General features: G+C 45.2%; 3 protein-coding genes and 1 long non-coding RNA gene across 5 annotated transcripts; 2 read left to right on the plus strand and 2 right to left on the minus strand.

The window, feature by feature from the left end:
• Positions 1-7: 7 nt before the first annotated feature.
• Positions 8-4,504, plus strand: LOC108026539 (protein PTHB1). The gene is made up of 8 exons (XM_017097487.3): positions 8-261; positions 325-798; positions 868-1,001; positions 1,060-1,733; positions 1,793-2,293; positions 2,363-2,529; positions 2,997-3,126; positions 3,187-4,504. The coding sequence occupies exons 1-8, from the start codon at positions 8-10 to the stop codon at positions 3,724-3,726; spliced, it is 2,874 nt and encodes a 957-aa protein (XP_016952976.1). The 3' UTR covers positions 3,727-4,504.
• Positions 4,505-4,979: 475 nt separating this feature from the next.
• On the minus strand, positions 4,980-6,377 carry LOC108026498 (antigen 5 like allergen Cul n 1). Its single transcript, XM_017097444.3, has 3 exons — positions 6,209-6,377; positions 5,757-6,151; positions 4,980-5,692 (listed from the first exon to the last, which is right to left on the minus strand). Exons 1-3 carry the CDS (start codon positions 6,341-6,343, stop codon positions 5,431-5,433), a joined length of 792 nt encoding a protein of 263 aa, XP_016952933.1. The 5' UTR covers positions 6,344-6,377; the 3' UTR covers positions 4,980-5,430.
• On the plus strand, positions 6,062-12,198 carry LOC127011044 (uncharacterized). 2 transcript variants are annotated; one of them, XR_007764070.1, is made up of 4 exons: positions 6,062-6,156; positions 6,225-6,423; positions 6,520-6,779; positions 11,814-12,198. It is a non-coding gene; the product is annotated as an uncharacterized LOC127011044 (long non-coding RNA). The 2 variants fall into 2 exon arrangements; XR_007764069.1 differs by having other exon boundaries at positions 6,225-6,779.
• Positions 7,310-9,104, minus strand: LOC108026594 (antigen 5 like allergen Cul n 1). The gene is made up of 4 exons (XM_017097566.3): positions 8,764-9,104; positions 8,156-8,305; positions 7,856-8,100; positions 7,310-7,794 (listed from the first exon to the last, which is right to left on the minus strand). The coding sequence occupies exons 1-4, from the start codon at positions 8,902-8,904 to the stop codon at positions 7,542-7,544; spliced, it is 789 nt and encodes a 262-aa protein (XP_016953055.1). The 5' UTR covers positions 8,905-9,104; the 3' UTR covers positions 7,310-7,541.
• Positions 12,199-13,244: the final 1,046 nt, after the last annotated feature.

Raw genomic sequence — 13,244 nt, forward strand, 5'->3', positions numbered from 1 at the left:
TGGCACCATGTCTCTGTTCAATGTCTGCAGCTGGTGGTCCGCCCAGTGTTCCGATCCTGGAGAGGAATACGATGTGGCCAGTCTGCTGTGCGCACGCTTTGGCCTGGAGACCCAGGAGAAGGACTACATTATTGTGGGCTCCCAGACGGGACAGCTGAGTATCTACTATCCGCACCGCAGGGGCTATGACGCCACCGACCTGCTGCTGGAAGCCCAGATGGGGGCTCCCATAATCGGGCTGTATGCTGGCAAGTTTAGTGGGTGAGTTTGGTGGGCATTCAAGCGGAGGAGGATTGAAATATCTACCGCTACCTTGTTCCGCAGGAACGTCCGCAACGAGAATGCCAATCAGTTGGGGGTGCTCCTCCCCAACGCTATTGTTATATACAACGTCTTGGCCATCGGGGGACTGGCGGATCATGGTGCTCAGCTGCGTCTTCAGGTGCAGGCGGAGCATAAGTTCCAGCGCGTCTCGTTCGGGCTGTGCCAAGGTCACTTCGGGCAGGTGAAGGGCCGGGAATTTTTCTGCGTGGTCCATCTGGATGGGACGTTGACTTTCTATGAACAGGATGGCATCTCCTACGAGTGTCGATTTCCAGGATATCGGGCTCTTCCCGCCCCAGTCGCCTATTGCGAGCGCACCGACAGCTTCTTTCGGTTCAGTGCCACCTGGGATCTGCAATGCTTCAGCTACCAGGATTTGTCCCACTCTCTGGTCACCAAGAGCAGCTACCAGCCTACCTGGACGCAGTGCGTCGGCGAGGGCATTGTCGATATGCGGGTGGTTCAAGTGAAGGAGTGAGTGTAGTCTGAAATATCTATATCCAATAGTATGACAGACATCCTAAAACGCTTTTTATTATTTAGGAACTGTTCCTATATAATGATCTTGGGTGAACGCAACTTCATTTCACTGGACGACAACGGGAAATTCAACTTTATGCTCAAGCTTGACTACGCTCCAAAGTGTTTTACAAGCTTTGTGGTGGGCTATTACTGGGGTGAGCTCTTCCTCCTCTCCATGCATAAATGCATTATAAATTAGGGCGCAATTCCTAGAGCCCGGAGCCCGCCTCATTAGCGCCATCATTTCCGACTCCTCCAAGTTGCATTTGTACGAGGAGGCCAACATCATTTGGGCGGCGCAATGGCCAAATCAAACGCCCGCTCCAGTGGCCATACAGCGCTCCAATGTTCAGAATTTGGCAGGAGGAATTGTAACTTTGGGCGTCAAAGGGCAGCTAGAGGTGGGCTACCTCGGAGCCGATCCCTTCCAGTTCCAGGTGCAGCCATTGAACGTGAAGGAGCTGAGTTTTGCCCAGGCCCACAAGGAGCTTCAGCAGCTGGAGGACGAGATCAAGGAGGCGGTGGACGTGCGGGACATGGATGCCCTCAACCAGCAGGCGGCTGATCAAGTGCGCCTGAGCTTCAGTATCCAGACGGAGGTCATCGATGATCTGGATACCCTGCTGTTGGATGTGCCGGCGGATGTGGCTGTCAAGGAGTTGCCCTCGGCCAAGGGCTTGCTGCGGTGCAAGATCAAGACGGAGCTGGCCGAGTTGCAATTGGTGTTCCAGACGCCGAATGGAGTCCGTTGCAGTCAGGATACTGTTAGCTTTGTGGATGTGAAGGCGGGCACAAGTAAGGAATTCAAGTTGGACTTTTACATAGCCGAGTTGCTGCACATTCACAGCACCAAGGTGGAAGTAGTGGCTTCTTTTTTGAGTACCCGGGTGAGTGAAGCAGATTCGCTTTGATTGTCGAAGCTCATTCTAATCCTAATCCTTTCTAGGGCATTCCGCGGTTCATTCAGCAGACTGCCCATCTTCCTCTATCCATGTTCTATCGCGTTTGTCAGCCCCAAAAGGCGGCTGGAATCAAACTGACCTACAGCATCACCAGTCGGCATGTGACAGCCAAACTGGCCACCTTTTTTGGGGAGTTCCTAGAGGAGCAGAGCGATACTCATGCACTGGGTCTCCAATTGCTCTGTCCAGGTCTTGAAAAGCAGAGTGAAGTGATCACTGTGGTGGCCGCCAAGAACTCAAATCGGTTGCGCATACAGTCCGATTACGTGGAGACCTTCGCCATGATCCTGGAGCGGATTGTGGAGAGAACGCTTCAGCTAGATAGTTCAGCGGGTCTGATCAAGATGGACAAAAAGAAGCCGAAGCGCGGAGTCCTAAACCGCTGTGTGGAGCGCCTGATGGCGGCTCCCTTTCTGCCCGCCCAGCCCATCCTGCATCGGATCGATGTCCACCACGAAACGCAGCAGAGCATCAGAAAGCAAACGGTGAATACGGACGGACATTTATTCTCAGTGTATATGTAATAACTATTTATATTCCTTATCTATCCACAGGATCAATTGGAGGACCTCTGGCAGCAGTTCAAGAGCCTTCAGCGCCAACTGCAGGAGCAGTCGGAGGGTGAGCCCAAGGAAGCCCTCACAATGCAAATAGAGTCCAACTACGACCAGCTAATCCTGGAGGGCGACAAGCTGGTGGAGATTAGGCGTGACGAACGCAAGTAGGTGCTCGTAGAGTGTTTGTTAATTACTACCCAGACATTTCTATTTTGGCACGGCCACCAAGCCCCAAACACACTCAAAAAATTGACATTTTATGCCCCTTATTAGTTATAGAATGAAGGTATACCCATTTTCAATTTGTTCATTTAATTCACCTAGTCATTATAAATATAAATATATATTTTATATTAATATATATTTTATGTTGTATTTATATATCTATATCTATTTTATAAATAATATTATAGAAAAATTTAAACGTTTAGAATATAAACAAATGTAATTAATTAGATTTTATTTTGACCATATGAGTATATACCATTTTATTTTAAATGATTTCAATTAAGTTCGAGTATGTTAAAATGGATTCCATTACAAATATTCCTGCACATGTGGAGTACGTGGTATCCTACACGGAAAAGCAACAACTGATGTATATCCTTCAAATTATTTTTATCGATTTCAGACAGCGCTGCGACCTAAATTGCGCCGTGGCATTAGCCAAATGGATTATTCATGCCCTGAACCTGGAGGAGCGCGTGGTCAATGTGGTTAACTCAGTGCTAAGTGTGCCCATCGAAGACTGGACAGAACTGGCAAGTGCTTTGAAAATCAATTGTGATGTTACAAGAATATAACATAGAAAATTGTCACAGAGCTGGGAGGAATCGATGGCACCCGGCATTGATATGCTGCATCATTTTGGGCCGCTGACCCGCTCGAAATCCACATCCACTCATGGGTTACTGGATGCCAACGCTGGAACCCGGGACAGCTTTGATTACAGCCGCTTTAGACGACATTTTGCCACTCTCTTCGACAGGATTGTGCGATTGGCCTCCTCCCCGGTGGCGGTTTATCCCGAAAAAGCCACAGAGGAACCCTCGACGGAGGAGAAGCCACCGGCAACAGAGCAGGTGGATGAAATTGGGAATATGCAGCGAATGCTTGGAGAGAAAGGTTTGCCACTAGGTCCGCCAAAGCGTAAGACCAACATGAGCAGCTCCCTGGAGGCAGTCGAGGACGATGAGGAGTACGACGAGGAGGATCTTCGGGAGGACGTGGGCTATCGCAAGGAGTACGGAGCAACCGACCAGAAGAACCCAAACAACAAGAAGCGATCCGAGTGGGTCAACGAGGACTTCGAGCTGCCCACCACCGAGGAGCTATTCAGCGACCTGGGCATCTGGTGGTAGACTCGGGGGATCGGGGGATTCCAGGTACAATAAACGTGAAAACTGTCAAAACAGAGATCTTTATTGGCCGCGCTCCCAGCTCGACGGGATGACAGCTCGACAGCTGCTGGGCCGAGATCTGCGATTCTGGCGGCGATAAAGCTTCGTAATCGGAATTTGCATAACCAGCAACGACAGGCAGCCATCCAGATCCAGGCTCTGTGGGAGTTGGGAGATTTGTGTGGAAAGGCAGGACAGGTCAGGACGGGACAGGACGGGACAGGAACTGGAAAGCAGACTCGTTTATGATGCACAGCCGCAGATAAAGCAAGATAAAAGTCAGGACAGAGGCTTCACCGTGGCCGGCTTGAAAGTGGGCAGTGAGTGGGGAAGGGATGCACTGAAAAAATGTTATCTATGCTTCGCACATTTTATTTTTCAACCTTTTTTCTCTAAATCTTAAAAGTTATATATTGTAGAATTTGTCTCTATTTTGTTGTAGGGTCATAAATGTCTTACCGATTTCTGTGTTTGTGTTTGTGTTATATTTCCCAATTTTTATATTAAATTACGACCCAGTTTTTAGCAGTGTGCAACTCTAGCCGGGCAGCTGCTGCGATCCCTTGTTCGCTCCACATGCAATCCCACACATGGTGAGCTGAGTTATTGGAGTCACTGTCTGATCTAGGCTACAGCTCCAGTTGCTGGACCGTAAATTGCCCACAATTGACTGCAGGAATGCCAGGTCTGTCCTCAGGACCAAGTCCAGTGTTTCTTGCCAACATTGGAAGTGAGTCTGGCTACGTCACCGGGTGCATTGAGCACATTGTTTATATGCGTGGCTTGCAAACGGTTTGTTGTTTTTCGGTGGTTGCAGCTGGCTCATTGATTAATTAACTGCTTTTTAATGTGATTCTGAACAATTAACAATTAATTTTCACTTTGATGATGGGACATACTCATCATCGTTTTGATAATAACGAGTGCAGGTCAGTCACACGGCGTGAAAAATAACCGAATGCACCTTGGGCTTAGGACCATTTGTTATGGAAATACGAGTGTTGTATTTAATTTATTTGAAACGTTTATGTGTTTTGATACAGTTAAACTTTTATTACTTTTTCAAAAAATTTTGAGATGTTTTTTATTATAGATGGATATTTAAAACTAAAAAAATAAATAAACAATTTTTATTACGTTTCCTGCTAATTCAGTATAATAGCTAAAATCAGTCAAACATAAAGTTTATAACAAGAACTAAGCATTTTGCGTGTTTTTCCCATAAAGTTTCCAATAGGGTCTTCTAATTAACATATTGGTGGCAAATCAAAAGCTTACTATTCGGCTTTTATTTTGTTTATATATATTCCGGCTAAAAATAATTAGCTTCATATACCTACTAAAAATTATTCGATTTATTAGTATTTAGTTTATCTTATGCGCATTTAGTTTTCTTATGCGTAAAAATGCCCCCAAATTTGCGCAGCTCGATCCCAGTGTGCGAGAACCGCTTTCGATTGTTTCCGTTAACATTAATAAATGAGTGTCCGCTGAATTGGCAATTAGCAACGAGTCAAATTTAGCAGCCGGAACGACGATAAACAAATTTTGACGTATCAATCAGGGGGCGCAATCGTCGAGGAAAAGTCATAAAAATCGAGGTGTTTTGATTGTTTCATTAGCTAGAGTGTATTTTGGTTAGGTACTCATCATTTGGTTCATTTTCTAGTACAGATTGTGGTTCGGATTGTACTCCTCCCTGATGGAGCAGAGGGCGGGGTACTTCGGATTGCTGCCCGTCCGGCACTCGGAGGCGGGCTCTCCGGCATTGTAGACCGGCACTCCAATGGCATAGACACTGGCGTAGTTGCAGGCCGTGTTGTAGATGTAGAGGAAGGGGTACTGGGGATTGGTGAAGCGCATCATGGCACAGCCCACATGGGTGTTCCGGTCCAGCACGGTCTCCACAAAGTGTCCATACTTTTCGCTAAGCAAAGAAAACTATGTTAGTGGGCTAGGTCCGTGGGGAGGAGGATTTGCGGGTCTCTTACAGATTCCTGGTGAGCTTAAAGTCGGCTATGTAACTGCTGTCGATCAGCTTGTGTTCCCCGAACCACAGGCCCATCGACTGCTCCACCAGATTGGTCACGTTCAGCGGCCAGTTCCGCCGGCGGTCCACCCCGCAGAGGTTCTGACCCAGATTCCGGAAGCGGTAGCTGTTGTGGCAGTCGTCGTGCTCCAGGTAGCAGGTTTTCAGGTTCAACGTGGCCAGATATTCCAGCTCTTCATCCCACACCATGGTGGCCATGCGGGTGGCCGGGTAATATCCAGGCAGAGAGCCAGAGGCTATGAAGTTCCGCCGCTTGTTGTGCTCCTCCACGATCAAATTGCGATAGGGCTTCAGGTCCACCATGGTGGCATCCGGCGAGCAGGTCGCATGGAACTCCTAAGGTCACGCCTGTCTTAGTTCCGAATCGAAAAGAGAGTTATGGCATATCCTTACCCCGTCATTATTACAGGCTATGTGCACCGTGTTATCAGGACACAGTTCGGGATCGCACCAGGACAACGGCTGGGAGATCGCCACCCCCAAGATCATCAGCAGACAACCGATCGTCATACATCTTCCGGACTCCATGATCTCGCTGAAGGTTCAAGTGCAAGTGCAAGTCCTGACCACCGGCAAGGCGATATTTATAACGAAATTTTGATGTGCAGGTGGGTGTTTACCAATCCCGATACCAATCCCGACTTTGATTCCAAATCCGACGATCCGATCCCGATCACGATCTCAATCCGAAAGCGAAACCGCAGCTTGAGACAGGTCAAGCGACGATTTATGAATCATTTCCATTTTCGGGGGCCGTTGTCTTTGTCTCAATTACAGTCTCTGTGTTTTCATCTTCAAGAGCGTTCACACCGAGAGCTTCAACCCGCACGAGTTCTAGGAAAAGTCGAGCTATAAACCCCTAAGGTGCCCCGAGGGAGGAGTCTCCACTTTCTTGGCGAGCTTGCCAAGCAGCTACTCATCCAAAACCAGACTACTTTAGTGGATCGTTAATCCCGGAGTCGAGGTAAGTTCAATCTAGAGAAAGCTACGTACCCGCGTTTAGTTAGAGTTTGAGCTCTCGTTGGACTGGTTAAAAGTGTACGAAACCGGTGGAGTTAATGCAAATTTGGTTTATATCTACGTAACAGTTTGAATTTCGAACTAACTTATAAAGATGCTTAGCGTGGGTGTGCCTAACAGTTCAGTGACTTTGTTATTCTAGAGTTTCAAGTCTTTGACATTGACATTGACCCAATTGGTGGGTTTAGACAATCAGGTATTATTTAACAATAATCTTCTAGTTTTTTTCTCGTTGCACACGCTAAGCTGGCTATTCAAAGACCCCTGGACAGGTTTTCAATCACAAAGGAGAAATCAATAACTTCTGCGCACAAATCAAATAAAAATCGAAATTTGCATATGCTGGGGAACATCTTTATGAGTTGTTGGCCAATAACAAACGAAAGTTCTGTGTGCCAAACCAGTCCCCGAAGTCGGGGACTGGCTTTCTTTGTAGATTCGCATTGTTTATTTTGGTCGAGCTCCGCTGTCTTACAGCACAACCTGAGTAGACACACACATACTTAACGGGGATTATGCAATGCTAGCCGGGTCAGAAGTCAGCGACTGACGCTCGATGACGACTGTGAATGTGAATAAATTATGCAAAGTGTCTGGAATCGATGCGATCATTTATTGGTTTATATTCGATCTAAAGCTTAAGGGTTACTAAATACTCTTGGCAGTTTTACCTGAGTGGAGGGAGTCCCCCCGGCGTGGCTAACTATTACCAGTTGGGATCGTACACCTCGCGGGTGGAGCACAGTCCAGGATAGAAGTGGCTCTTGCCCGTGGTGCACCGAGACGCCGCACGTCCCGTCTCATAGACAGGGGCTCCCAGGGCGTAGAGTGAGGCATAGTTGCAGATGAAATTGTAGATGTACACGGAGGGATAGTCGGGTCGTGTGAACCGCATGATGGAGCAGCCTATCGCGAAGTTCTTGTCCACATTCATCTCGGCGAAGTGGCCGTAGTCCTCACTGTTTCAAAGGATACCATTAGTTACACGAGGACCAAGGACATTCCACATTTTTCACTCACAAACGGGAGGTGACTTTGAAGGAATCGATGAAACTGCTGTCTATCAGATCGTATTCGTTGAACCAGAGACCCAGGCACTCCTCCACCAAGCTGGTAACATTCACATAAGGATCCCTTGGTCGCCACACGGCACAGAGGTTCTGTCCCGAGTTGGCATATCTGTAGGTGTTGTGGCAGTCATCGTGGTCCAGTTTGCAGGTTCGGGAGTTCAGCATGGACAGGTACTGCAGCTCATCATCCCACACCTAGGATATATCCTGGGTTAATGCTATTAAAATCACCGTATGGCTGACTTCCTACCATGGTGGCCATTCTTGCGGCCGGATAGTATCCCGGCACTTTTCCCAAGGCCAGGAAGTTCCTCCTTTTGTTGTGGGCGTGCAGGAAGTCTGCCTTATGACGATCTACATCCACTTGGACTGCATCTGGCTGGCAACGCCTGGCAAATTGCTGTGGTAAAATTAAAGGGTCCAATACATATATAAAAACGTTTATAGGTAGCTAATAAAGTAAAGGTGCAAAAGATATTATCGTATAATAATGTAAATTTATTTCTTAAAACCCCCGAATTTTTTGCTGAATCCATCACTTATTATTTATTGATACGCGACTGTTTCATTGAAGAAGCGAGCAATTTAATATGAAAAATGGTTGCGATGCACAAATCGCGATCCCAAACTGAGATATAGACCAAAAACAAGATATTGCCATCGGATTCGAGATCAGAAGCGATTAAATTAAAATAACAATAAATTACCCAGACAAAGGTGTAGAGATCTACAACACATTTTTGAAATTCAAGATTTTTTAATAAGCATGCAATTAATATTCAAGCTTTCTTTTGAATTTTATAATTTGATTTTTATAACCTTTTATTTGAGAATATTATTTATTTGTTAAATACTTACGCCTGTAGTTCGGCAGGCAATGTGTCTAACTCCGTCCGGACACAGAGTGGGATCACACCAGCTGTAGTCCTTTGCCAGGACCAACTGCAGCATCAGCTGAAAGACGGCCAGGCAGGCAGTTCCACAGATCAATGCCGACATTATGTGAGAGTTACTTTAAAAATAAGCTTGAAAGAATATTTAAAACTAAACAGGGATCCTCTATCACTTGGACTCGGCACTTTCAATCAGATTCTGGCCAATAGCGTGGCCGTCTTTATTGGATGTTTCCGTTTGAATGATCACAGAACCGAGATCGGGGACTAAGTCTTAAACTAAACAAGAGAGCTCGGGTGCCAGCCGACTTTTTATATATCTCTCTCCGGCCGATTCTAATGCCATTTTGCGAAAGCCCGACTTAGCCAGACCAAGCCTTTCTAACACGTTTAGAAACGAAACGGCCAAGAACAAGTTTGCACAAAATAATGATAATAAATATAAATATTAATTTGAGGGCCGGCCGAGCGGAGGATGAGTGAATCTTCCCGGTCTCGGTCTCGGGCTCGGTCTCTCGGTTCCATTTCATCCCGCTCCGGCCTGGGTTTCTAAAGTCGTGTTTCTAAAATTGGCCAAATTTATCCAACGAAAGAACAAAAATGAGAAAAGAGAGAGGAGACAGTTCGGGGATCCATTGTTGCCACGTTGGGGCTACCGATCGATCTATGCGGACACCGATCGGTTGACAGGCCGCAAATGTGCGCGTTTGATGTTAATGCGATCGTTAGGCGTTCCATATATATATATTATGTATATGCATGCTCCGACTATATTTGTACCTATACAGCTGGAAGCTTGGGAACAAGCGTGCAATTAATCGTCCGACTTTTATTGACACATATATCCGACCAGTGCCGAAGCCGGCCAAGAGCCCATCAGTCCGGCTCGAGAACCTATTAGACTAAATTTAGTGGCCTCAGTATGCAAATTTCAACAGCGATTATGCCCGATAAGGCGGCACTTAAGAGCGACGCGTGATTTAAGTTGCTTTTCATAGATTTATGGCGGAGAAATTCGAGAAGAAAGGTGACTCGGTGTGTTGCTAATTGATGGGTTGTAGCATGTGTTTGGGTACCCTAGGAAGTCGGGGGATTGAGAAAGTATCGACTGGTAAGCAACGCGGAGTTCCTAACTTCAAATGTAATCTTAAAAGTAATGATTTATGTATACTTAAAATGTATATATAATTCAGGTTCTTCCCTTCCCTAATTTATATGACCTTTATACTTAATCGATTCTTAATACCGCAAGCCAATATAATTTTCCTGATTAAAAAATAAAACACAAATGGCAAAAATAATGTGTTTATTTTGTAGGCAAAATTTGTTATTTCTAAGGTTCCCCAGTTAACACCTTCTTTTTAATATCTTTTAAAGTATAAACCCTTACGCCAGAATGTTATAAAACTTCTTGATTTGACACAAATGACGGTTGTTAGCAGGTGATCAATCTTTAGTGGGGAGCGCCTATCTTTGTTCCCACAGCTTAAAATCAAGCTTCTCAGGTCGCTGCGCCATTATCTGCCCACCCCCTGGCTGTTCAGATTACAAGATTAGATAATGGCAATTAATACTCATACGGATGGCACTGCAACCACTTCCGTCATGAGCAAACACCGGAGCCGAGTCAATTTTGCATAATTACATCTGATGGCGATGAGGCTTGCAGCGAAACAAATCGCTGCAAGCAACTTGGAGAACAAGCGAAATCATTTAATATAATTAATAAACCGTATTGTTCCAGCCGGGCATGTGCCAGAATTTAACCAAATCTGATGGATGCCAACCAGTTTAGCTGGCCAAAGTCAATAAAAAATATAAAAATAAATAAACAAAAAAGTTGCTCTCGACGCCTTTCTGTCTGTGGAAGTGCCGGAGCAAATGACTGCGGGAATCGGAGTTGAGAGAGAAATTCTGAGTTTTGTCTAGAAAGTCCTGAGGCCACGCACCCCCAACATAATTATTCAAATGGCCAATAACTCGGCAATTAATTGTGTTTCGATGCTTGTGGGTTGGCTTTTGCTATTCTGACACACGCCATCGCCATTTGAGCCAACGCTGAATAGCTGATTGCCAATTAAATTAGTCAAAACCCATAAGAATGGGGGAGACATAGAATAGACGGACCGGGCAGCTATCCATTAATTCGCCATTCATTCAGACATTCATCTCGTGTAAGCCCAAACAAATCTTCCCAGGCATTTGTTTTTTAATGGCCTGCTCGACGCTGATTGACAGCTGAGTGGGCGAGGATTGGTGGGGGAGGCGTCAGCACTTAATAACTAATTTGCACAGCTAATTAACTGCGGCCAAGACGTCTTAATTAGTATGCTAGAGGGAGTGGGAGTGATTGTAAGTACGAGACGGTTACTTACAGATTAAATCATTAAAGTCATCTAAAGCGAGTCAAAATAAAACACTGCTAACTGCCGAGCTAAGCCACACTTTCAATAACTTGCTAATAAACTCAGTTCGCAGAAATCATCTGGAGCGTGTCGAAGAGCCAACAAAAATGTATGTTTATAAACTGAAGACAGAACCGCAAAAAGAGCTTATGTATTAAGAAACCGAAAAACGATAATCTCACTCTAAGCTTAATAAAAAATGGTAAAATTAGTGTTAGTCTTTTGTTTTATATAGTTGTTTTATTCATTGCTTTTTTTTTAATAATTTCTATTAAAAAAAATTAGGTAACTTCTCATTGCGTAACACCATTTGAAATGCCCATTTTTTATCCAAAAACTGAAGGAGAAATTAATCCGTGATTCAAATTATTTTATTTAGTTTAGGTTTTATTTTATGCTTCATTCATTCAAATTCCTTTATTAATTTGTACCCACATTCTGCTGGTGAATCTCTGGGAATTGCCACCCCGTTTGTGGGTCATTTAGGTCATCGCCGAAGAGTATGCTACAAACGGTGGCCCCTTTCCTTTCTACCCATAATGTATCTGAATCTCTCCGCCGCCGTATCAATAACATAAATAATGCTTCATTTGTCCAGTTCTGTCAACAGCTTTGGTTTCCCGCATCCGGAAAATGGCTTGTGCGTGGTCCACCCCGCAAATCCTTGTCCTCCAAGCCCCGACGACGGAGTGCAGCCCTTGAGCCAGTTGGACGTGGGTGGCTCTTCTCTGGAAGCCGCTGACATATGGATGTACGCGCTAATGGCCAAACCGATGACAATGGATGCTCCCACGCATCCGCCGGGTGATTCATGCGTTTCCACTCGCTTATGCACACTTTGGAGTCGCATCCTTGGATGCTCATTTGCACTGGGAAAAACTAGCAGTATTTTAATATTATTAAAATTTTAAGCTGCTTGGAAACTTCATAAAAAAAATATTTTATAAAAATTGTGGAGTTTTCGAGAAATCTATGTTATCCTTAGAAATAAATTGTACCGCTTTTATTATTGTACATTTTAATAAGAAAAAGGAGTAAAATTCTTTTACCATTAAATAGGTTTTTAACTAAAATAGAAATTTTGAAAGACACTGATAGACTAAATCTAATTTTTAGATAAAAATACTATTTTGCTTTGTGTGATAGATGATGCATGACCAATGGCATCGATTGTCCTTGCTCGAACCGGCTTATCGCCGGACATCTCATCGCCCCATCGCTGGGACGCTGGTCCTGCCAGAGAATTGATAAATTGTGGATTTTAAGTGGCTACCAGGGCGGGGGGATGGGCCCTGGGCCCCACATTATGAGTTATGAACACGGGTCCGTCGTCGTCTAATGCCGCCCCTTGGGGAATGCAGTAAACGCCGCTCGTCCGACAGAAGACATTTCGCCAAATGCCAAATTTGGCTCACGCCATGGCGCCACACCATCGTCGGCCTGGCCGGTGGATCGGCAGATGCCCCAGCGGACTAGGTGGCTGTGAGGCAGCTGGTCCGATATGGACAGGTTAGCAGTAGCAGCCCGATAAGGACTGAGCACGCGTCGCCGGCGTCTCCTGAGGAGCGACACGCGGAAACGCTCAAAGGCTCTCCGAACAGGCAGATGTCACCGTGGTCCAAGATCGAGTTTAAGTGCCCATAGATTTCTGCAGAAGCCCCTGGACGGACATCAATCAGGCGGCAGGCACTTGCGATTGGAAGTGGCATCAACCTGATCGATCGACTTGTTTCGGTATTCAGTGCACGTGCCTGCTGCGTGGTAACATACACTGACGAAAATATATCTGTCTTAAGGCATTTCGTACTTCGGATATTTTAATTGTATTTGGAATGTTACTAAATAAATTAGAGCTTTCTAACATCATTTTAAGACCATAACATGTAACATGGACTTACAAAAATAACTGTCTTAAAGCATTTAAAAGGGAATATCAACTGCTAATGCATTAATACAACATTTAAAATATATATATATATTATTATATAGATTAGAGCATTCGAACAACCTACCTAGATTATATAAACTCTACTTGACATAT

This window comes from Drosophila biarmipes, chromosome 2R (genome assembly GCF_025231255.1).
Source record: "Drosophila biarmipes strain raj3 chromosome 2R, RU_DBia_V1.1, whole genome shotgun sequence".
NCBI lineage: Eukaryota > Metazoa > Arthropoda > Insecta > Diptera > Drosophilidae > Drosophila > Drosophila biarmipes.